Raw genomic sequence first — 26297 nt, 5'->3', positions numbered from 1 at the left:
GGGAAGATCAATTTCTGATGGCCACCAAAGACATTGTGAGGGAGAGAATAGGTGATAAGGCTGCTAGGAAAGCTGATACATACCTGTTCTCTGTACCACAGAGGAAGACTTTGTGTGCACTTTTAAAATAGCTAACATAATGTCATGTTTATGTTTAGTGTTTTTAAGATAAAATGTAGCTCTGTCCCAAAGTCGAACCCAGGTGTAATATTTAACCCTAAACTGCAGGTGTCTGCTGCTTAGGGTTAAAAATGTGTTATAGATATCTGTTGGTGTTATAATCCCCCTCACTATGATTAAAACCAGCTATCCTTACTAAAAAATGCATTTCTGGAACTGATTGGCATTGGTATTTAAACGAGCAGTTTTTTTTTTAGTGTGTTTCCCTCAGAGTTATATGTATTCATAGAAGATAAATGGGCTTTTAAAAAAATATTATCATACAATTAACACAAAATGAAGGTGTTTCATTGTTCAGACACACTCTTCAATAATGTGACTTGACTGGATTGTAACAGTAGGATTTAGCAGAGGTCTTTCAGAATACTTGCTGTCAAGCTGTTGAAATGATGAGGGTTAGGTTAATGTTTACCCTCACTGGCATGTACAAACAGCTTCACACAAAGCTCTAAATCTTTAGAGGTGAGCAGAGCATTCCACTGGACATCAATTAAATTAATTAAATTCCAAATAGCCTGACCAACATCTATGAGCATTAACAGAACTCACATGGTTGCTTTGGACACTTCTGGCATTTGTGGAATCCCCAGGATGTCCCAATAGTCTGGCAGCACTGCTCCTGCTTCGTGAGGCCTGGCAGAGCCTTCCCACACTGGAACACACAGACGTACACAGTGAAACAAAGAAAGGAAGAGGAATTATTGTGTTTATTTTTTATTTAAAGTCTGTTTGTGTGATCCCAATGCCGTCAGATAAACACACTGACTCTTGTCTCTTATCTTTATGGAAACAACTGCTCTGTGAAATGTGACCTGGTGGTGAACTGACTCATGATTTATGACCTTCACTTAAACTTGACATTGGGGGTTTGTACAGTAAAAGAATAAATCTGCTCTTCATCTTACACCCTCAACTCCAGGACCTGATTAGCTGACAGTGTACCTGACTGCCTGCTGTTTCCTGGAAGCAGCGCCCCAGTGTGTTCTTGGAGGTGACGGGCGGGTACTGGGGGACCTGGTATCCGCCCTTGCTGGGATAAACGATGTTGTAGCCGTGATGCTGGACGTTCTGGCTGCTCTCCGTGTGGCGGTAGGTGTAGGTGGAGGACAAAGAGGAGCTGGAGTGGGAGCCTTTCAGCGGCTGCCCGTTGTTGTGGTAGTTATCAAGCTGAGACACATGGTGCACCTGGACCGAGGCCTCTGGAGGGTGTTTGATGTGTATGTTCACGATGCCGGGGCTGAACACTGGAGGCGGATGGGACAATCATTACAGGACATACAGTCTAATTATGAATATCTGTCAATATATAGATGGGTTCGTCCTTTGCATGTCTCAATAACCTGTAATCTGATCTACTTTATACTAGGCAGGATTATGGCTGTGGAACCAAGGGCATCCAGTATCAAGGTTTGTTCCATTTGGAAAAATAATAATTTAATATGAATTAATTTTGAATAAACATGGATAGTGTGTTTCTGATTTTCCAAAGTAAAAGTATTAATAATTAATGTTAAACAACACAGATTATTACATGGTTTAGTAATATTTGATTATTCAGAGCATGTGACACGTTGTTAATCCAGTAGTACAGACTGCTGTCAAGGACTATATTGACTGTTGTTAAGGAGGATCAAGAAAGAGAAAGGAAGAGGTTAAAATACGGAGCGCTGGACATCAGATAAATCACCAGAAGAAGACAGACAGGAAGTCAACACTAACAGGAACACGGTCTTGGCTCTGCAGTGTTTAAGGACTTGTTAGTGGATCAGAAACTGTGATCAGACTTGAACAGTTACAGTAAACCTCGATCACTCGTAAAGTTGCTGTTGTCGCAGTTCCAGACGTTGGTGTGCCGTGGAGTTTCTTTTTTATTAGCGGAAGAAATACGTTACTTTTTGAGTCAATAAAACAATTTCAATTAATATCGGGAGTCAAGTCGTTATTTTGTTTAGTATCTGGCCGTGTTATAAGCGGGATAATGTGCAGCTGATACTTACATTAAAGTGTTGCTTTCAGATTTTTACTTTGCCATGAGGATTGGTTAAATACTCGATTCTGATTGGTCAATTTGGACATTCAGTGTTCTGTTAATTCTCGAAAGCAAAAAGCTGATAGAAAGCTATTTATTTTTAACTCTGTGTGATACTGTTTGAATATTCATTTTCATATTTCTATAAAGCAAAAAACATTGGATTTATTAGACTTGGACAGCTTCAACAGTACTTAAACCAGATTGGACATTCAGATTAAAGCAACTATAGCAGAGTTCGCAGAGTTCACTTAGCTTCTACTACAGTATGTTGGGTTGTGGCCCGAACAGTTTTGGAGCTTCTATTTATAATACTTAAATGTCCTTATTAAATTGCTTCAGTTTGATCCATCATGTCTCATCTGTAATCCAAAGGCTGCAGAGTGGTCAGTCTCTGCTCTCGTTGCATCGTGTCTTTTCTGTGTTTATCCTTGCAGAAAAGTGTGAGAGCAAAAAAAGTTTGCTCTCACACTTTGCTTATATTTAAAGGAAGTGAAATACTAATTCACCACAGTGCCCATTTAACAAAAACAAGGATGTGCAAAACAATGTATCGTCCTTTCTCACAAATTGTAAAGACTTGTAGTTTTGCTCTTACAATAAGATTTGAAATGCTTGAGCTAAAACTAACTCAAAAAGATCAAAGATCAAAATAACTAACACACACTGACCATCAATGATTTATCAGGTCATTTGAATTGTTGATTTTAATATTTATTGAGAATGTTCCTGTTCAAAGCTGGTGTTTTTATCCCTGGCCAGTGAGCAGTTATATTGTTTGTGACTTGCTTTAAAGACCATGCTGGTGTTTATACATGTTAAAGGCCAATGACTACAAATACCCTCCACTTTACATCCCGGCTGGGAATCCTCCAGAGCATTAAAGGACTTACAGTTAATAGGCTGAAACATGCATCTTGCAGGAAGTTGACTGATAAACAAAAGGAAAGTGTTACTCCTCTACTTTTCCCACCCACATGTTCCATCTCCATCACAAAACCCACATGTTTAGCCTTTATTTATCCTACTAGCAGCACAGCTGCTGCGTTCACTCACCAGGGTTCTGTCCGTTGCTGTAGGTCAGAGGCAGAGTGTGTGTGGAGTGGACCTGGGATTGGCTGTATCCGCCCGCCGGCTGCTGCTGCTGTCCGTTCCGAACGGGCATCTGGCAGAACTTCCCGGTGAAGTTGGGAGGGCACTGACACTTGTCCCTGGCGCTGCACTTCCCTCCATTTATACACGGCAGGTGACACACCACTGATGAGAGAACAAAGAACAAGAAGTTGATGAAGTGCCACACTAATGGTCCCACACAATACAAACCAAAAGAGAACGTGCCATAATAAACACATCTGTGAGCCTATTTGGAGTCTGGCTGTTCAACACATCTGTCAATAATTAGGTTTAAGTACGTCAGAGTTGGTTTGGGCTGGTCCTAGGAGGTAAGAAAATTAAGTGCTGATGAAATGCTCAGTAAGAATGTTTAGGTCAGCCATCCAAACCACGTTCAATTCAGAAACTGTGTTGTCAGAGATCTAGCACAGAAAAAAAACAATACGCAGCCATGCAGGTCTCAAACACAAAAATATATATATTGTTATATATATTTTTGGACTCCATTGGACTCCTTTGTTTACTCTCTTAACATAGTGACATCACTTGTGCAACACAATGTATTTGATAGACTTAGGGGCGGGACATCTTTAAGGAGGTTGATCAATCACAACAGAGCTGGACATTTAACCAATCGGAGCAGACTGGGCTCTGGTTTCAGACAGAGGGTGAAAAGAGGTGCTTTTTGAAGGAGCGTAAACGCGCCTTCTTAAAGTTCTTTAAGACCAGGGCTACAAAGAAATCCTGATTATGATGAGCTGGAAGATGTGGATTGCCTTTTAATAACTGAACAGTAAGTACTGTAGGAATGTTTAATTCTGTTTGTATCGATAAATGCATGCATGAGTAAAATGGAAAAAAGACAAATAAATACCATGAAATGTGACTTGCTGTGGGAAAGGGATGTACTGTATGTAAATCAGAGTATATTTCTCTGTTAAGATCTGAGCATAACAGTGTCCACAATGTTTGGTTAAGTCTACTTTTTTTTAAAATCTTACTATCCTCCAATCGGAAACCAGCCAGTATGTCTAGGTAGTGGAATAACTCTAGCTCCTAACATACAGTGGCAAGAAAAACAAGTGAACCATTTGGAAAACCTCTGAACACAATGTGTTCTAACTACTAGCACACACATTATTGTGATGTTTTTATCCATAATGAATAATTATTCATAAAAGCAGGACAGCAAAGGGTTCACATACTTTTTGTTGTACCTGTAGCTGGGTTAGCTTGGCTTGATGATGATGGATCTACAGTAAAAAGCACCTGATACAAAAGGGAGGGCAGTTTGACCTGTAGGACAACTCTCCCTTTTCTGAATGCTGCAGTTCCCACACACCATGAACACACCATAGAAACAGGTGTCGGCTACACACACACACACACACAGAACAGGCTGCAGCCCTCTTTCAGTCAGAGGGATAAACCATGCAGAAACAGCAATATGGTGCTGAGACGCCAGAGGGAAGAGAGGATACAGTGAAGTCCCTGTTTTGCAGCCAAAAGGCGTTAACACAGCGCTCAGGAGGTGATGATACACATGCAGAGTATGTACCAAACTCTGTTCAATGTGGTATTGTTCCATAAGATTGGCACAATGGGGAAAAAAACAGCAGAAACAGGTGGGATCTAGACACTAATAAACCCATCCAAGTACTTCTTCATTTCCTGTTATTAGTTAGATCTCAGACAAAAAGAGATGCAGGTTCATTTTCCCAGGCCTCGCTTTCCAAAGAAAATCAAACCTCACAATCAGGACAGGAAAGGGACACTGTAAGATTTTTGGGGGATTCTATCCCTGTGCAGCAGCCATTACTCACATCCCAACAGTCATCCACCATGGGTTACCATGCCATTACATTATTGGATTACTGCTCAAACCCCCCCACCATGCATATCACACATTACAACAGCAAAATGTATATAATTATTCAGAAAACCTCACTTAGTTCTATTAGGGATTTAGGTCTGTATAGATGGAAGTCATATAGTCGTTCATGTAGTAGATCATGCAGGCTGTCATTCTGTTGTTTTACAACTCATTTTTATTATTCTAGCCCTTATTTCTTCCAAACCTGCAAAACCCCCTGATGGCAGTATAGTCAATAAAGATGTGTGTGCACACTGGAACTTTTAAAAGTACCTTTGTGAAAATCAGAGTGACCAAGCCTTCCTTATTTACACCCAGCAAAGAAAAACAGACCACCCGTTCACAATGTTCAGCCCTTAGAGCAGGGGTGTCCAAACTTTTTCCCCCCGAGGGCCACATAAATAAAAACATACGAAGGGCTGGGCCCCTCACTAGAGGTGATATTGCCTCATAGATTAAGTTATGAGTTAGCAAAATCAATCAAATGTTAGTAAATGACACTTGAATATGCTTTAAGAAAAAAAACAGCCTACATCACAGCTCTCCATAGGGTTTCATTTATTTAGTTGGCAGCTCATTCCTTAAAAGAGAAGCCTCAGATTGCTTATAGTAAGGGGGAAATGAAGGGTATAACTCAAGCTGGTTATGTAAATAAGCTATTGGGCTTTTTTCTTATCAACTTAGATTTGTTAGAAAATGTTTCCAACTTTAATTGATTGAATTCATTGTAAAAGTGGGATTATCAACACATTTCTACAACTCTGTAATATATGTTTTACATATATACTTAAGAAGTACAATATAACACAAACTTTCTGGGCGATATTTCATTATTCTTTTTTAATTGGACGAGGGCCAATTCAAAATGGCCCATGGGCCGTATTTGGCCCCCAGGCCGTAGTTTGGACACCGCCGCCTTAGAGTAATGGAAGACACTGGTACATGCTCATTTCCTCAGCCCCCCCCCCCCCCCCGTCCACAAAACACTACTGCCTCTACTACCCCTTCACTACAAAGACTACTGCAAAACGTCATAACTGTTGCTGTCCTGGCTCCTCCGTGATGGAACATGCTTCATTAACATCAGAAGCACATTTTCCCCTGCAGACTGAAATCTCATCTGTTCAGTCTGCACCTTCGCTATAAAAAATAACTGAATTAAGTATATCAACAACTTGAGTTTTCCAGTTCCTCCCCTTGTTGCGTTGTGGCTGCATCAAAATATGCCGCAAACATGCAGGGCTCATTATATACATGACACTATCTCCCAAAAGCTATTTATTTTTCATCTAATCATAAATGATTTGATAGTGTCTGGACTGCAAGAATGAGCTGGCAGTTACAGGCGTCTTTAATAAAGGAAGAACGAGTTGAGTTGCCAGAGAGCTCTCAGCACAGCGAGCCGGTGTGTGCACCTGGATGAGGAGTTGCCAGAGGAGCTGGAAAAACACCACTTAAATCCTCTCTCCATGGACTGCACAGGGCCAAATAGGAAACACATTCAACAGGCTGAATCATAAAAAAGAATCCTTAATAAGTGGTATGAAGTCATTCCCTGAGTAGTTTCTGCTATCACCAAACTATCATCAATCGGCCAATTAATTTCCTGTCTTGAACTGGCCAAATCAACACAGAAAAATAGGTCAACACCTTTTTTCTTATGTGGGGAAACACATATGTGGAAAACTGCACATGCCAAAACACCTGATTGTCAGAGACAGCACGCAGAGAAGGTTCAAATGTTCTGTGGAATTGGAAGCACTTGTCTCAGGACGATGACCCAGAAATACTCTTTTAACACAACATTTGAAGTTGTTGTAGCAGTTGCAGTTGCAGATCAACCAATATTTTCACACTGACAGTAATTAACTTACTACTACAGCAACAGTTACTACAGATGGAGCTGGATTTCAAAATAAAACACCCTCCTGTTTCCAGCTGTTGTTTTGACATGGCTAATATGCAGCTCCTCAAAACCATGGGCTACAGTCACTTCTAACACTGTAAACACCAAACAATACTAAACATATATTGGCAAATAAATCACTTATTCCAAAGAATGAGTATAAAACAAGACTATAAGTCATACATTGGACTCGCACATGTAGCTGGAATGCATTGCTATAGACGAATAGATGAACATAAACATTTTCCCTTCCAAGTCACTAAAAGTTCTCCATATCAAAAATATAACTAAAAGAACACGGTCAAACAACTATACCGCTTCCCGTTCAATAACACTCACAGCTGTGTCCCATTGTCCTGCCATATAAAGGCATATAGACATGCTCATCATATCCCCCTGACAGCACTCATTTGACAGCAAAAATGAGGATTTTAATTAACTTATAAGTCATCTAAATTAACATCTATTAAACCCTAGTGTAACTCAAGAAAATGAACAGTTAAGAGTTTAAAGCCTCATATTAATAAGCTCAATATTCAACACTAAATGTTGCAAAGTAAAATGGCTCTCACACTTACATTAAACAAGCATTAAGTCCGCTCACACACCTGTGAGTGCACGATATTCGCCGGATGGTGCAGGCGCTTGGTACTGTTTTCAAACCGTTAGGGATTTTACCGTCCACTAAAATATGTTTCAAAAAAGAATTCAGCTGAGAAATAAGCTGTGATTAATAAAATAAGCCGTCTTCATACAAGTAAACAATATTACAATGTGGTGAGAATCGTGTATTGAATGGATATACATGAAGTGGGGGGTTATGTACAGGAAATGCATGCATGTATATCTACTGTATATACAGTAGATAGACTGTAGGGTTTATAACGCGTGCAGTAAGTATGTGAAGTCACTTAGCTCAGCTCCAGGTTGTTATGACAGGCTGCTTTTAAACCTTCTATCTTTATTTACACCCATCACGTTTAGTCAAGTCAATGTTTATTACAGACTAATATAAAAAAAAAAAACCATGCCTTAGAGGGCTCATTATCAAGCAGAAACCCTCTGAGTTACCGTCATTGGAAACAATGAATTAGGGCAGTGGGGAGTGGAGAGCACCCTGAGGGGCCCCGGTTCTCGATGTGATTTTTCCTGGTCTTACTTGCTGCTTCTTGTCTGCATGCTCTATTCCTGGAAGGATCCACTGACAGGAAGGGGCTGGCACATTGACTTGGATGAGTTAAGAGTGAAGGCCCTCTGGGATATGATAGAGCATTATCAGGTATGGCATCACAGCCTGGTATAGCAACCTCACAGCGCAGTTAAAATCAAAGATGGCTCGCCTCGTACGGAATGGCAAGAAAATCATGGGGGTTAAAAAAACCTCTATACCTCCTAACATTGATAAGCAGCCAATCATAAATGAATTTGGTTAATATATAACACTAAAAATGACATGTCATTCCACCCACATCCTCCACCCATTGATCTAGCTCTTACCTGCCTAGTAGGAGATTTAGGGTCCCTAATAGCAGGCCAAACTGTTACAAACACTAATTCCTGGCAATATCCATTAAGCTTCTCAACAATCAAATGTAATGTGACGTTTATAAGGATTCGTGAATAGGGCGTCATCGTCAGAATGTTGTCTGTGTTTGCAGTCTGTGCGGCTGTCTTTTATTGTGTACTACATACTATTTATGACTTTTTATCTTTTTTGGAACTGCAGGATGGAGTCCAAAACAAATCTCCCTACAAGGTAGATAAGGTGTATCAAATTGACTACAAACAGGATCCTTGCTAGTGTCCATGAGGAGCTGCAGTGTAGTACAGCAGGACAGGTAGTGTCCTTCAGGTGGACCAACACCAGTCTTTGGGATGGTTTCATGACCACAAATCATAATCCTGAGATTGAGGGTTCTAGGTAACGGGATGATTGTGGAGTGTTTTGAACAGGGGGACTTCACACCTCCAGTGATCTGTTGAAGATCTGTGTGAAGATGGGGGCCAGCTGGTCAGCACAGATGTTCAGAACACACAATCTTGGTCTGTTGGCTTTCCTGATCTTCTGTCTGTGAAAGAGCTGGCATTGAGTGAAACACATCCAGTTCTAAAGAGAGTTGGTGGTCCTCCACAGGGTAGTAAGTGATGTTTCACAGCTAACATGAAACAGGATCATTGCCTATATTTATAACAGCTCCTCAGCTTTTCAGTGCATCTTGTCTTTGTTACTTTAAAGTTGGTTGTCAGTGTATGTAGCTAGCAAAGAACACACTAAGCAGTTTGGTTGAGAGCAAAGTCTAACATCTTTAATGTGAAAACATGCACATGTTACTGCCCTGGTTGTAAAGGATTCTGTCCCCACTGTGTAGGACCTTTCCTTGGCTTGGCCAAGCTGCCTGAGGTGTTCCCAGAATTTGTTATGTTTGAGATGCTAAAGTCGTTAGTGTTCTAACAAAACGTAATGTGATAGGTGACAGTGAAATGTTGTTTTTCCAAGTCTGTAGAAGCAGCATCTGCAACACAGCGCAGTACAGAGGACCTGTAACTCCAGCTTTGCCTCGTTGCTTCAAAAGTTTTTTAGTGTTAAAACAGACAAAGTCGATTATAGTTTTTACCTGTAAGTTAGCAGAAATTAGCCAGACTCAGTCCCAAAGGTGCACAGGAGACAGATAGATAGATACACGTAATTTAATTTGGTGCAGCAATGGTCCAATGCATTTTTATCTCTACTGAAGCTTAATGTGCTGTCAGTATTTTGGCATTTTGGCAGTTTTTGGCCAAAATATGCTCTGTTGAAGTCAGCAAGAACCAGTGGCTGGCTGTCAGGGCCAGCAAGGCATATTCTGCTGGCTACACTATCAGAATCACTGACTCAACTTTTAATATCATTTTTCATTAACAGGTTTTAATTATTTCTAATAGTCGATTCCCTTCATTTCATAGCTTTTCTCTGTGTTAAGCTCGGCTGCAATGCCTCCAGTAATGGTTGTTAATGTTGGAGCTTTTATCCCATCTGTCGAGGCCTTCAGAATCAACAGTGCGGGCGCTTGTAGCTTAAAATAAGTGGCAATGAAACGGTTGCTTTGACTATTCAGATTTATAGCTGGCGACACCGGGGCCAACTAGGGGCCAATCTCCTTTGATTGGATTCTCAGGGCTAGCAAACAATAGCGTCCTTAGCAACCTGCACAGGCTCAAATATTTCCCTGTAGATTTTAAAGCGTTTCTTTCAACCCACATGGCTGACGGCGGAGGATAAATTGATTTGGTGGAGGGTTTGGATTACATAAATGTGGATTAGTAAAAGTAAAGGATTTACCCCTGAATTGTAGTGGGTTATAACAAGTCCCTCAAAATTGTACTTAAGTAGAGTACTTGCGTAAATCTACTTCCACTGACCATTATATAACTCAAACAATGTAACTCAACAACTGACATAGAGCAGAGATACAGCCAGGCAGACAGATGGATGAAGAGCTGGGCTGCTGTCCAGTGTTTCTCTGGTGATTAGCTGCTGCAAAGCCCTGAGGCATGTATCTGAGGAATTACTACGTTAGTTGAAAAGAGAGTTTGTTTCACTGTGATTTAAACATTTGTAGTTGTAGTAACACAATAAGTACAGTATCAAAACAGGTTGGTACTTTGTACACCTTCAAAGTGAATCTCTATTTCTCAGTTTATAAGAACTTGCTGTTATTATCCATGCCTCGTCTTCTGGACATAGCCAATTGTTACTTGGCCAACATGTCGTCATGTGTTGTCAGCATTTTAACGATCCTCCCCCTCCTCCCACTGTATCATGAATCAACATTCCCCCTTACTGGTCCTCTCATTAGGTAAATATGATAAACAAGACAAGTGGGATTAGTTCTGTCTTGGCTCTCTCAAGCTCTGTCTGGACTACAAATAAACGTTCAACTTTCCAGCTCCTTAGCTCCGTCTGCATCCTATCACACAGCTAAGAAAGAGGGAGGAAGGAAGGGGAGACAGAGAACAGGGTTGGAATGAGGCGAGCCCGGACAGGCATGAGCCTAAGCTCTATTTCTCCACCTTCAGTCAGATCCATAGGCCAATGTTAATATGCAACACTGTCAAAATATCAACAGTATGTTGGTAAGGATATACAAAATATCAGTTTTACAGATCTGTATTTCTCACAGATAAATGAGTAGAGCTTTCACAATCCGCAAACACTGTCACTTTCAGCTTTCAGGAAGACATCATTCCAAAAGACTCCGTAGAGACTATAACATGTTCCAAATAAAGTCATCAAATGTTGATAAAGAATATTAAACATTAAACAGCTTCGCACCTTTTAGGTTTATGAAGCCCATTTAATCCTGTAATTTGGAAGCCAAAAAAGGGTGAAAAGGGGACCACCAAAGACAGAGTGGTCTGCCGACATGCTTTGTAGCTGGGTAGACGACGACCTGGCTAAATGGCAAGCTAGCAACAAACAAGAATCATGGAGTTTGATTATTTGGAGAGGTTCTATCGTGACAAAACCAAACTTCCCTGCTTCCATGGCAGGTTTGTACGACTTTAGACAAGATATCACTTACCTAACAACATAAGGTTTGTGATTCACATTTATCTACAGCTGTCAATGTCATAATGGAGACAGTCGATTTGAAGAGCCTACTAATATCCCAAGAGAGCTGGAAGCCAAGTAAAGGCTTAGCAAATACTCTGTGTATCTCGATGAAGTTGAATTAACTCCAATAAAATACAAAATAAAATAACACACAGATGGCAGATGGTGCAATCAGTCAGTAAGTGTTATTTTGCCATGTACACCAGACAGTGTCAAAATGATGGGTATTTGACCATACTTATGTTAAATAGCTATATTATATTATTGCGGGTTAAAAGTGTGTATTTTCACCAGCATTCCCATAGTACATCCATGTTGTTGCTGATATCATGACTGATGGGAAACTACATCACAGCTTTCTCTCACTGCCATCTTTATTCTGCAAGATGAAAATGAATTAAATTTGAGTCTTCAGTGTGACCAGAAGTGTGTGAGGTCATCTCAACTAAGACATCTAGTAATTGGTTCATGCTTTAACAAATCCACCCCACAAATGAACAGCATCCATCCAGGTCACCCAGAATGAACAGTGTGTGTGAGCTGTTGTAGTAATTTGTTCAGCTGAGTCAGACAGGAATTCATGTTGTTCCGCTCTTCCCATGTTTCTGTATGAGTGAGAGATGTTGTCCTTGTAAGGACTGAGACAGGTTCAGACATATTTTGCAGGGTCTGTGAAACACATTACAGAACCCCCACATCATGCTGCACAACACAGACCTGTTTCTACAGAGGCTACAGTGTTAATATTTACACCCAACTAAGGGATATCTAACTTACACTTCTGACACACAACCTGTCTATATGTCATCCTTTCTTAACATATAGTTGATAACATACCTGAAAGCATCTTTTACTAAAGAAACCGGTTAAAGCCAAAGATAAAAATGAATGAAGGGTACCCAGATTGATACATGGGTTACTTGAAGATTGTATTCTGTACCTCTGCTATTTCTTTGTGATTATATTCTACAACTTTATTTAAACAAACGTTTAAAAAGTTACAAGCCTAATAATCTCCTTTAGAGTTCAAGATGAGAGTTACAAATCTATGTATGTCAGCCAAGACCCAATACCCAAGAACCCATCATCACAACCACCATCACCATCACCATCACCATCACCATCACCATCATCTTGCCCAAAATATGGGAACATAAAATATTTTTACCACTTTTTGACAAAAGGTTAACATTTTTGCAGTCTATGATGTTGACATCATTTATTTGAACATTTTCTTCTGACCATCTGATGAATCTGACTCTGATATTCATTCTCTTTTTTACTCTAATTGTCTTTCTATTTTAATTCAAAACTGGCATTTTAGCTGCTAAATGCTACACTTATTCACCAAGTCTCTAAATTATTCTTAAAGCCGCTGGTGGTTTGGATGGTAATGTACAGTGGGTTTATCAGAGCTTATACATTTTTGTACATATAAAGTATAATTTGGCATAATGGCAAACTGACACACAACAGTAGAAAACAACTGCTGTTTACAGATTAGAGCGGGAAAAGGAACACATTCAGAATGGAAACTGAGTGGAAACTCATCCAGCTGAGGGTCAGTTTGCCTGAGATCAGAACAGACAATAATAATACCGCACACAACACACACGGCTTCTAGACTTGGGCAGATGGATCAAACCATCTCAGGCTGATACTGCCATGACTGGAGGGAAGCACCCCGTGCTCTCTCTATGGTTTTTCCCACCGCTGTCAAGGCTCTTTGGGACGGAGCTAAATATACAACGCTTCGATGTCTAGCTACAACTTGCTGGGCGTCTGGCACAACTCAAATTTAAATCAGCACAAGACCTATAGCTCTAGCATACCTTGCAAAAAATAACATAATACATATAAAATGTAAAGTTAATAAGGTCAAGTGTTCTAATTTAAATAGATGGCTGGAGCACTTTCTGAACCCTATGAGTCATACCTGATAGGGGTGTGAACAGTTTATGGGACAAAATAAAGCAGATCAGCATGCCCTCCTCTCAAAAGTCATTATTGGGCTAAGTGTATTTTCTCCAGGTGTAAACTATTGTGTATGCTCTTTTAAAGTAATGATTTTCTATAAAACAATGAAGAAGCTATAAATGTGTTGTGCTTAGGCATGTGCTGATGCAAGATCGTGTTCTTGCATGTGTTCCTATGGTGACACTACGTGTAAATACAAACACTCTAACCTCCCCCTCACCACTGCTATTTGTATGTCTTGTATGTGTTATAGCATTACCTTATGTCTGTGATTTTATGTTTGTCTAGAAAATTCCGAATGCTTAATGCTACGTTAGGGTTAATAAAAAATGTCAATGCCAACAAACATGTATTTAATCAACAGCTTTAAAATCCCAGCCATATAGAAGCACCACCCAGAGAGAACAGTGACCCAGTAGCGTTCTTATCTGCAGATATAAATACATTTAGAAAATGTGTGTGTGTGTGTGTGTGTGTGTGTGTGTGTGTGTGGGTGTGTGTGTGTGTGTGTGTGTGTGTGTGTGTGTGTGTGTGTGTGTGTGTCATGTGTGTGTGTGTGTGTGTGTGTGCACGTGTGTGAGGATCACTCACCTACTCTGAAGTTGGGTGCCGTCAGGGTGTCGGTGGCGTGGCCGTTCTCACTGATGATGGTGGTGGTGTTTCCCAGCTCACAGTTGTTGTGACATCTTCCTCCTATGCAGGTTAGTTTACAGATGGTGGGTGTGAAGACCACCTTGATCCGTCCTGTATGGTTGCCCACTGCCACAGAAAACATTGCACACACCGAGAAGAGGGGGAGGGAGAGCAGACGAGGTTCGGTTATTCTTTGATCCATCAGAAAAGCACTTTCCAGTTTAAGCGTGTTACGATGAACTGGTGAGGCTCCAATCAAAACACCAGCAAAAAATCTACTATGTAATTTTAAAATTCTTAAAAATGTGTGATCTGTCTCCCCCCTGCACTTATTCACTTCCAACTACCCCTCTCTATCTGGTTCTCCTCCTCCTCCTCCACTGCTCCTAAATCCAGTGGCGCCTTTGAAACATGAGCAAGAGTAAAGAAAATTTTTGGGGAGAGACAGAAGTCAGCAAACAAAACTCTGGGATGTCTTCCAATTGTTCATTATAAGTCTCTGAGGTGGATACTGGCATATGAGCGCAGACAAACAGCAGGCATGCCACCTCCTGCTCCTGTGCCTGCTCTCTTTGCTCTTTGTTTTTCTTCGTATTTCATCCACCTACTTAGGTTTTACCGCCGTGGTCGGAAAAACTATGCTCAGGAACTTTAGCACCTCAAATAAATAAGAAGACCTCTAAAAATCCTCTGCTATGAGTTCATTTGCAGATCAGTTGCAGTAGCCATTAGAAGACAAATGTTTATTTGACCTTTTTCTTGTCTGCTGAGATTTTCCCCTCCTTCAAACACCCAGCCGACAGGAAATGAGTGACAGAGATACTGGATCCTGGCTCAATGTATCTGACACATTTCATTTTACTACATACGGTACACCAATATCTTACATATATGCAGGCTTGGGGAGTAACAGATTACATGTAACAGGATTAGGTAAACAGGGTCCAAAAAAGGTAACTGTATTCCCTTAGGGTTACATAATCTAAATCGTCATCAGACTACTGGTACATTTTTTTAAAGAGTGATTAAGTAATGAGGTTTATTACTTTTATATTGTGATACTTAGATTGGGTTACTGATTTTTTTTTTTTACAGATAACTAGTAATTGTAATGTATAACATTACTTAACGAACCTTCCCAACCCTGCACATAGTAGGACTTGAGGTTCATTTACAGTTTTGCTCTATTATTGAGACTGAATTTATATCTCCTCCCGTGTGGTTGTTCTTGGCATCCCTGTGTCAGCTCCAAACCCCTGTCTCCAGCGCTCGGTGCCTTGCTGTGGCTGTCAGCTGTTCACACCTTAGAGTGGAGACGCATGGAGGGAAGCCAAGTTGCCAGAGTAATGCTTTATAATCCTGAGAGGATTAAAAAAAAACTACTGGATAAAAGCTACCTAAACATTGCTAATAGGTGCAACAATTAACTATTGATAAGGGATCTAAAATGATGAAGGGGTTCAAACAAATGCCAACAGAAATGTGGTTTTCAAAATGTTGCCATAAACATATATGGCCCTCCAAGACCCAAAGTCTAATCATGGTCTGCCCAATCCTTTTTAATAGAAAGAATATTCAAGAAAAGAAACAGCAAGGCAAGGTATGTAAAGCTCGATGGGGAAAGTCAAGGCTCTGCTTCTTTTAAGGGGATAAATCATTATAAAAGTGCCTTTTTCTGTCCTTATGCTCATACATGCTAGTGTCTGGTATGGCTAACAGCCCACACACTATGGAATAACAGCACCCAGTCAATTATTTTTGGCTGCCTCGGTCAGAAACATGGGATTCTACATGTCTTTCCGACTTGGCTTCACATCAAATTCAGGCTCATTAAAATATACGGCCCAAAGTCTGAGTTTCTTCACCCACGGCCTGAGAACTATATTTGCAATTCTTTTAGTAAGCCAATCAGAGCAGACCTACTACTCGTAATGGTATTCAGTGTAACCACCGATGGCTGGCAAATAGCTAACAGCTAGCAGTAATCAACCCTCTTCTTCAGGTGTCAACACACAATGAGTTTCGCATTTAGGGAACAGGTTGAGTTGTAAACGTGTTAATAGTCAGTTTACTGATGAAATACGTGTTTGCATTCTGTTGCGTAACAAGTGTAAGTGTTTGGTTTGGAAAAGAAGGAATGGTGAATGGTCTGACAACCAACAGCAATTTAACAGCTTTATCAGGTTCATTAGGATAAACCCTTTGGGTTAACAATATGTTACACGCAATAAACATTTAAAAAACATTGAATCATCTGAAACATGTACAATTTAACCTAAAATAGAAAGAGAACCCAATTTAAAATATTCAAAATTATGTTAACTATTGTATTTAAAGCATTAGAACGCTTTAAATGATGTATTGTGGAATATATACAAAAACTGCTGTAGTTAAGGAGTTTTAAATATCAGTCGAATGTGTCTTCTTATGTTGAGTAGAGGCTGCATAAGTGAACAATTGTACTGTACAGTGATGAGTATTAAAGGAACATTCAAGAACACCCACACTTTTAAAGCAAGTCTCTTTTAGACACCAAGTGAACAACAGTTTTCAGATTGAGATAACACTAAATTACGTTTAGCAATAAACCAGGGTATGTGTACAAAGTGTGATTGGATTTAATGTTAAGGGTCAGTCTTTTACCAAAGACCATTACACAACATGTTGGTTTATGGAGCAGTTTTTTAAATAAGAGCTTGTTTTGTCAACTATTAAAATCCAATTAAAGAGCAGTTTGGTTTTGCATTAAATGATGTTCTGAAAAGTAAATGATCTGCATATAACTGAACAGAGGCACAGGACAAATCTCAGGAAGGTTATTAACGAAAAAGATAGAAGAAGTGGACTCAGCATTAAGCGGTGGGGTACACCTCTTTGAACACATAAATCAGACTCATTATATAAATAAGATTAAAAACATTTATGCATTTTGAGAGAGGCCAAAAGAATTAAGCTCATGTAAGATTTATAAGTGATCAAATCAAAGGAACCTTAAGAATAACCAATGTTTGATGGTGAAAGAACACCATGAGTCAGTCTTAAAGGAGCAGTAGTTGAATAAACAGAAGTCCACTCCTAATGGAAACCAGATCTTTTCATTATCTCCTGATTAATATATAGTTATTTCCAGCATCACAATCTTCTTCATCAATAATCAGTTTTCTCCGATTTTGAGGTCGATGATCTTTAAACATATTAAACCTGGCCTTAACAATGAGCTAATACTATACCTCAATTAACAACTTTCGTTCAAAATCGTGACAGTTAAAATATATATGGTTGACCCACCTTACTTTCACCTGACTTTAGTTTAATGCACTACCTCTAACAACCATTGGTTGATGCTTTGCCCTATGTCTGGTGGTAAAATGTGAGATTCACACGATGCAACTGATCACTCTTTTGCACATACACTGCCTGCATTAAGGCCTCTACTGTCAGGACAAGTATAAGTCCAGTAAGTCAGTGCTTTCTAATACACTTACGACTGTCACAATAAACATTCTGCCACATCTATAGCTAAGGCTCTCTTATTAGGTCAGTTCATTTAACTGTCTTAGCTGTCCTATACGATTAAATTGCTACGAGTTAAAACATGTGCTTAACTAAGCTGAACAGAGAGCACTCTCTCACCAACGGCTGAATTTCTTAAAGCACAGCCAAGAGTCCTTGGCAAACAGCAAAAAGAACATGAAACGTACAGCCTGCCGAGGTATGTCGGGGCCCTTTGGCGTAGCACTGTGAATTTAAAACAGAATCCAATCACATTAATAGAGATTCTGTTTCATGGTTGTTTACACCAGTCACTCTCAATGAGGCTGACAGGTGGCAACGTCTGTATGCCGTTAAAAATCAGCGATGATAAACTATTTCCCTATCCTCTGAGCGTTCCCTCCCTCCCTCCTCCTGCTCCACTGCTATGCCTTCTTTAGGTATGCCTACATTGCTGGCAGATTTCTTGGGTTGTGTCGAGCACATGGAAAGGGAGTCAGGAAAACATCTCAGACACAACACAGACATCAATCAACTTCAAAGACAAAAATGTTCACGTGACATTCATGCAAGCTGCAAAAATCATAAAGAGGCTGGAGAGAGTGTAAGCGGGAGGAATGACAGTGTAAATACTGAAGTCAGGGGGGTCATTCATTTCTTTCTGTATGATGTTTTCCACTGGACCGCAGGAGGCTTATGTGATTCATGTAAGGGAAGGAAAGTGCAGACGCCTCAGGGGAAGTGTGTACAGTCTAGACGCAGACTGAAATCAGGATTAAACACTTTTAAAATTTCATTTGTAAGATTTTGTGCTATTTTGATTCCATAACATGTTTCTTTCAGGCTTTTGGAAGGAAAACGTACAAAATACACATTTAAGTGTTCGTTTTACTATAGTTTGTCTATTTGCGTCTGTAGATTTCTCCTACAGAAGGATCTGTTCATATGTCATTCATAGCCAGCATTATATAACAATTTATACCTAAAAACATGGCGAAAATTGATATTTTATGGCTATTGGCAGTATGTTCTGATTTATGTAGTGATAAAAAGTAGTGCTGCCAAAGTTAACGCGTTAGTTTTGGCAATTAATTTTAAACATTTAATGCATTAACATTTTTTAACGCAATTAGCGTGGTTTTGTTTACTTCCGGTGGTGGATGACCCATAACCTTTGGTCACGTGCACGGGCAAACCGCGCAAACATCTATCCTATCTAAAGGAGAGTCTATGGCGGAAAGATGTATAAGGACGGACTTTTAGGGGGGAAGTTTCATTTTAAAAATTTGCCCGACGGCTCGTGGACAAAACCAAGGCAATTTGCACAGTTTGCAAAGCCGAATTTAATTACCACAGAAGTAGTATCACCTCAAAGCAAAGCACCCTGCTGAAATTACCTCCACGGGACCTCGCCAGTCTGCACTACAGGGGTGTGGCACTCGTGGACGAATAACGAAACCTGTAAGTGAAAAGGTAACCAATTCCTTGGTTACTTGGATAGTTAAAAACTGCCGCCCAGTTAGCACAGTAGAGGATGATGGACTGAGAGAAGTAATTTGTGTTGCGTCGGGAGATACCTCTTATAATTTACCCTCGAGAGGAACCATCGTGTCAAGAATACACACGTTGTATGAGGATGAGAGGGCAAAGCGGACGAACATGCTTAAGCAAGCAAAACACATCGCTGTCACAGGTGACCACTGGACGTCTGTCAACAACCTTACGCCATTAAAATGGTCTTTGAATTTAAATACTTTCTCTGTGTTTATTCTACATTAATCTGATGATTGATTTTAAATAAATAAATATTCATTATAAGCTTTAGTCTTAAGTAAAAAAAAATGCAAATAATTTATTGATAGATTAATCGCGATTAATTACACAAATTTGTGCGATTAATTAGTTGTTTTTTAAAATCGATTGACAGCCCTAATAAAAAAGAGATATCCCAAATCCCATCAGTAAAACGTTAGATTCATATCTGACTACAAAGTGAAACAAGCATTTTGAACCTGACTTTATCCTATGTTCAGGATTGTGTTCCTGAAATGTATCAACATTTGCATATTTAATTACATAATGGGTCATTTGCATATTTAAACATGCTATTTCAGAAAACTTGTAATAGAAAAAAAACAATTGTCTTAATGTAAGTAATTAACTGGATAAATGTCATGCTGGTATCTTTGAGTTAAAAAATTACCCTATTCACCTGTAGTGTCTCGCCTTATCAAACATTCTGTACAACGAGCCGTAGCATGCACAATTACCATAAAGTGTATTCTAATGTAATATCTTTAAAAAAACTAGAAGCAGCTGTGCAAAGTCTGCTGAATGTCCTCAAGTGATGTCACTTGAGTCAGTGTGTTTGGGGTCGAAGACTATACATTTAGGTCGCAGGCACACCTAATAGTCTGGTTCTCTGGTGCGCACCAGATGCAAGTTTGTACCATTGTTTCAATTTTCAGAAGGAGCGGTTTGCGTTCACTCGGGCTAAACTCAAACAGACTATAAACTGTAAACAAAAGTCATGTGCACGGAAATGCTGTTCAACAATTGGTCAGACATTAAGTGGGTAAAAACGCAAATAACCGGCAATTTCTACCGTAGTCTCCGCCATGGAGCATCAGCAGGTTATTCCTGCTGCTGGTAATCTGGAGAGCAGATCAACAGATAGTGGACGGCGCATATGATTATATAATCAGACAACGTGTGTCATAAAACATGATAACACATAATGATAGACGTTGTTCTGCCTTCCATAGGAAATGCATTGTTTTCAGTTTAAGTTCTTGTGTATCTTGCCTTTTGCTTGGTAGATAGCGCCACCCTGTGGTCATGTTGCGGTACTAGCTTCGGTCTCTTCCTGAACCACTTGACGAAGAAAGACCACGCTGTAACACCGCTCCTGGAAATCTCTGTTTAGATTAACAAGAATTACGTCAAATGTGTAGGATTCTCATTTATAAACGCCTAAAATGTAATCTGATTGGCAATGCTAGCTCTCGTGGTCTCGTGTGTTAGCAATGAACTGCTTGATTTGTACTTCAAGAAGTCTAAACTCATGTGCGTTGTATTTGTTTATTTGATTACAGTTTTACAAAACGAAATAACTCCTGTATGTTTGCTGGAACTTCAGTAAAGAAACAAGAAAAGAAAGCCTTGTGAATTGAATTCCATATATATTATTAAATATTAAATAAATATTTTGAAGATCTCCGCGTTTATGTAAGGCGCAAATACTACGCTTCCTATGTTTTGGTGCGGGCTGCGTTCACAGCAGCGATGAACCGCTCCAGAGTTCATTAGCAAGCGGCCCGAGCCCACTTCTTTTAGGCGGACCAGATTGCGGTTGTGTGCTTCCACACTGACTCAAGCAAACCGCTCCAAGGAGATAAACACACCAGGGTTCGATTTAACTGGACTAAATGAGTCTGGTGTGAACGCGACCTTAGAAATGTAAAGATCAGGAGGAGTTAGTTTATACACTTTTGTGAGGTTAGCAGCTAAAGGCCAAATTATTTGCTACTAGGCACAAATTCCAATCTTTAAATGAGCTGAGATACAAAAAAAACAAAGATACAAGGCTGCATGGATTTTGATTATATAACTTTTCAGTTGTCCACCGTGATTTTGACAATGCAATAGGAGTGCAATGCAAAATAAGTGGATGACTACCAACCATGGAACAGTTATTGGGTCGTCGTGGTGATGGGAGGTGATCTTCTCTGCCCAAACCTTCCGTCAGAGGCAACACTGTTAACATTTGTCTGAGGGTGTTTCAGCAGGGTGGGAGAGCGGAGGAATAGCTGAGGGGACTTGGGGAATAACTTTCCCAGATGTGGCACTGCAGCCAGTTGCTGACAGGCTGTCTGTCGTGTGAGACAGGCTGAAGGAAAAGCTGCAGCTCCTTGATTTAGAAGAGCAAACATGTCTGCTACTTTCACAAAATGTAGCGCTGACTGCACGCTGGGCAAGAACCAGCCATGGTATTCCCATTAATATAGGCTCAGTGGCTTAAGAGCTATTTGTAGATATCCAGACCTGCTGTTGGAGGGAAGGCTCAGATTGATGGTCATTGTAAAGAACCGGACAGGGGCTCTGGTTCAAATGTTTTGTTGGGCCCTTCATCACATACGAACACACATACCCCCCATCTCCATCACACAGATGTAAACTGTATATCGCTACTTTCAATTGATGGAGGTTGGGTTACCAACAGGCAAATGACAGATTACCTGAAATACTGTGTTGGGAAATGAGTTTGAAAAGATGTTGAGGTTGACAGATTGGTCAAATCTGTCCTTATTATCGCACAAAACACGTTGAAGCTGCTATCAATAAAGTTAAAGCCCAAATGCATACCGTTTGTCTTGTAGTATCAGCGTGCACTGGTGTCTCCGAATAATTTTTTCTTAATTCAAATTAGACTTTTTAAAAGTGTCTACACAAAAGGAAGAGATGCAATGTTCACATTACCACTGATGCAGCAGCTTGTGAACCTCATGGTTACTAATACCCCACCTATATACTATTTAGGCTTGGGGTTGCAATCTTGTTTGATTTTAGATTCATTTCCAAGGTTGCCCAAAATACCCAGCTAATCTTTTCTATCCCCCCCAATCTCAAATACTGTATAAGCAAGGGACAACAAGGCTGCCAATTATTTTCAGCTGTTGCTGACCATTGCATTCACTGTTTGAAAGGACAAATGTTTCAGTTGGCAGTCAATTTCATCTGTAGCTAAAGACTCTGCACTCATCTTCTGGGTGTTTGTTGAACGGATAATAGCTGTGTCTCAATTCAACGGCCGCATCCTTCGGAGGCAGCATTCGTAGACCGCTTGCGTCACTTCCCCCGAGAGAAGGCTGTCCCAATAAAAAAAAAAAGACAAGACTCCGACGAATGCGGCCGACGAATGCAGATCCGGATTTGGAGGATACATCTAATGAATCCTCTGCGGCCTACCATATCCCAGGATGCAATGCGCCCTGGTGACGAGTGACGTTTATTCAAAGTAAATAGCGGTCAGGTCTCTGCAGCAGCTGGGTGGATTTAAAAGCAGCAGCAAGTGGAGGAATCACTAATGAATGTGAATAAAAATATACAACTTGATAACACACTTGTGCTGATATTTCTTCACTGCTGGTGTTAAATGACATGATGGATTTCCTCTGTGTTAGTGATGGAAGATCTCATAATAGAAGACATGAAGCTGCAGAGAGGATGGATATATTCTTACCTCTACTTTGAGATTAGTAATTGTTTATTTCATTTACTCAGGTTTGAACCATTATTTACAACATGAAGTAACAGTGGAATAAAAGGATATCTCTAGGTCATTAAACAGCCTTAATTTCAGTGTTAGTTGTATTAATAGGTTTAGGGGAAGAAGGAGAATATAAACAGTCTCAAACCACAGCTAGATAATAACATTAGAAAACTGATATTGTTAAGAATCAATCTATACAAGATGCTTTTGTTGATTAGTTAAACAAACGTGTGTATTATTACAGAAAGATGAAGACTTGTTTTAATAGGAAATGATATGATTAAATGATCAGCTATACATCATTTACCTGTTAACTAACTAATGTAACGTTACTGGAGGCCAAAGGAACAGCTTCATCTTTATTCTATTTATTTCAGCGCCGGCAGTAAAAGTAAAAAGTAAAGTGTCTGGATCCTCTTCAGCTGAGTTTGCTCATTAAGTAATTTGCTATCAGGCTTCTGGAGCGCAACAGAACAGCTCGTATCACGTGACGTAAACAGGAGGTGCTATGTAAACTAGACCGTCTCATTTCGTAGGCCGCTCGGTCCAGCCTACCCGATCTACGTCGGCTGGGTCCTCCGTGGACCGCGTAGGCTGGGTCCTCCGAAGCAGGCGGCCGTTGAATTGAGATGCGGCTATTATCTCAGGTGGGGGGAACACTGGAGTCTTAACTGAAGCCAATACAACATGTCTTGGATAATAAGGGGTGTGAAGTCAAAGGGACGTACGGGAAAATAGATTCATAAAGGATTTGAAAGGTTTTGAATTTGATAACCAGATGTCACTCTAGATTCAGACTCCATAAAATATGCTACTGAACCTCCTATTTAATACATATAACCAAACGACAAACGAGTTTCATCTTTTTCTTTTCTAAATAATAATTAAGAACATCAATTCAGGGGTTTCTCACTTTCACAACCAGTGTTTTCAAAATAAATAATGCCGGTACTCTCCCCTCTATATATATATATATATCTTTGTTTCTTTTTTCCTACATTTGTCTGTTAATTTCTTTGGCATTTACAAACTGCAAGCTGAAATTAAACTGGGCTGAAAAGGTTATTTTGAAACTGGGTCTGGGTCACTGTGGCCATGCCTGGGTCTGCTTGAGTCTACAGTGCAGTAAAACCAAGCATCACTTCAGTGCTTTCTGCTGACCCCCCCTCCTCTTTAATATCCCAGAGTCGCTCCATCTGGCCGTGGCCAGAGGCACAACCACTCTCTCTGCAGTCCGCAGATTCTTCGAAAATATTGACTTATTCATAGACGCATACTGGCGTATCTGCAGTGGAGCTCTGCCTTGAATTTATGACAAAACCACAGTAACCAACCAGGACTTGAATTATAGCTGCTGGTGACCCATCAGATCTGTACGAGATCGACTGCGTGCCAAAGTTGGTCCAAACCTTTCTTTCTTTAAATGGTTTGAGCAGCTCGGGAATTACATGTGCCTCATAAAAATGTGAATTCCACAAGCCAACGGCACGTTTCATACGAACCTCACAGACCTGAAGGTGGGGGGGGGGGAATACAGAGTCTTAATGGTGTTGTTCCGTAAACACATAAAATGCATAAGGAATACCTACAAAATAATTTGACCCATATGATGCCTGTTTTTTTATATGAAGTTGAGTTGATGTGTGCATTCTGTATTTAATAGAGACCAATGTGTTTTCTTTAAATCACTATTTTATTGAAATCAATGTGTTTTCAATAAAATAGTGATTTTTAACATTATTTAGGTAAAGGCTTTAAATGTCTCCTATTATGTTATTTGAACAACATATTGTAGGTCAATATCTATACAAAACATGTCTGAAGTGTTTTGCTCAAAATACCAAACAGATCCCCCATTGTAGCATGCCTCATCCCCCTCTATTTCAGCCCTGTTTCTGGAGTGCTGATTCTGTGACTGTAGCTTTAAATTTGAGCTAAGCTGAAGCTGGCCACGCCCCTTTGCAGCATCATGATCTCTCCTCTGAAGAGAGTTTTCTACCAGGAGAAACTCAGCTAAACGCTGCCGTGATTAAACGCATACTATGTTCCAAACCACATCCAGCATTATTTCTGAAACACTTCTCAGTGTTTACCACTAGAACAGAGACGTTATATGTATTATATAAACAACAACTCTAAGTCCCTCCTGCAGACATCCTGCTGAACACACAGACACACAGAGGTGCTGCGGAGGGGATTCAGCTCGTGACTGTATATGGGGGACGATAGGTTGGGACGTGTCACGTGGACGGGACGTTGCCAGGAGTTCAATGTAAAGCCAGCCCACATTTCCGATATGACGTGGTAACCGAAGCAAATCTGGATCAGCTCGTTTGTACCCCCGCACTGTTTCTCATTTGTTCTGTTATGTTCGTGTATTATTAAATTGGCCAAAACCATTAAAACTTTAAACCTTAAAATCAAGTCATCTATCTTTCGTCTATTCAAGCTATTTAGCACTGGGTTTGACTTTAAACAGTAAATGGAGATCATGTGTCTCCTGTGGGAGGGGTACTGAGTATGGAGAGACTTTAATGGGGGGGTATATGAAAGGTATTCAGAGGCTCCGCTCCCCACAGTCTCCCCTCATTCGAACACATCCAGACTCATGTTGTTTCAGTGGAGTGAGGGCTTCTCGCCCAGATGACACACTTATTTTATTCCATCTCTTCTTCTGTCCTAACTCTCACACTCTGCCTTTGTCTGAAATTGCCCTTACAGAAAATGAGACTAATAACTCATCCTGGACAGCCCCAAGCAGCAGGCAATGCTTAAGTCTTTATGCCATTACCCTGGAGCTGCAATTTCAACAAATCCTCTAACTGCCCAATTGCAAGCTCCATATTCTGCCCTATATCCTCGCAGTGTCTTAGCAGATGTGATGTGTAGTGTGTGTTTGTGTGTCGCATGTATTTGTGTGTATACGTTGAGGATGTACATTTTCACAGGTTTTAAAGTGATTACTTCCAGGAATATATCAAACATTTCTCGCCATACACAAAGTTTGACTTTGAAAGCAGAGCCACAGATCCGTAAATATAACATATGTTGTTATTTATGTTGAATATGTTGTCACATATAGTAAAGCAGCAATTCTAATCTTAGAAGGTGTACCTTTTTGAAGATTAAATAACACAATGTTAAGCATATAGAAATACATGTTCTTAAAAGCACTGTAAATGGAGTTATCAATGCACTCATAGCATTGTCAGATTCACAATGGACAGC

General features: G+C 40.1%; 1 protein-coding gene across 1 annotated transcript in view; it reads right to left on the bottom strand.

Annotated features, from left to right (window-relative positions):
• ltbp1 (latent transforming growth factor beta binding protein 1) overlaps positions 1–26297 on the bottom strand; it is a 110447-nt gene that overhangs the window by 42287 nt on the left and 41863 nt on the right. The window contains 4 exon segments of the mRNA XM_063874833.1: positions 730–832; positions 1123–1424; positions 3266–3466; positions 14264–14431. Coding sequence (XP_063730903.1) covers positions 730–832; positions 1123–1424; positions 3266–3466; positions 14264–14431 — 774 coding nt within the window.

The sequence above is a fragment of the Eleginops maclovinus genome, chromosome 22, assembly GCF_036324505.1.
Source record: "Eleginops maclovinus isolate JMC-PN-2008 ecotype Puerto Natales chromosome 22, JC_Emac_rtc_rv5, whole genome shotgun sequence".
Taxonomy (NCBI): domain Eukaryota; kingdom Metazoa; phylum Chordata; class Actinopteri; order Perciformes; family Eleginopidae; genus Eleginops; species Eleginops maclovinus.
The sequence above is the reverse complement of the archived record's forward strand: the minus strand, read 5'-3'. Positions and strand labels throughout refer to the sequence as shown.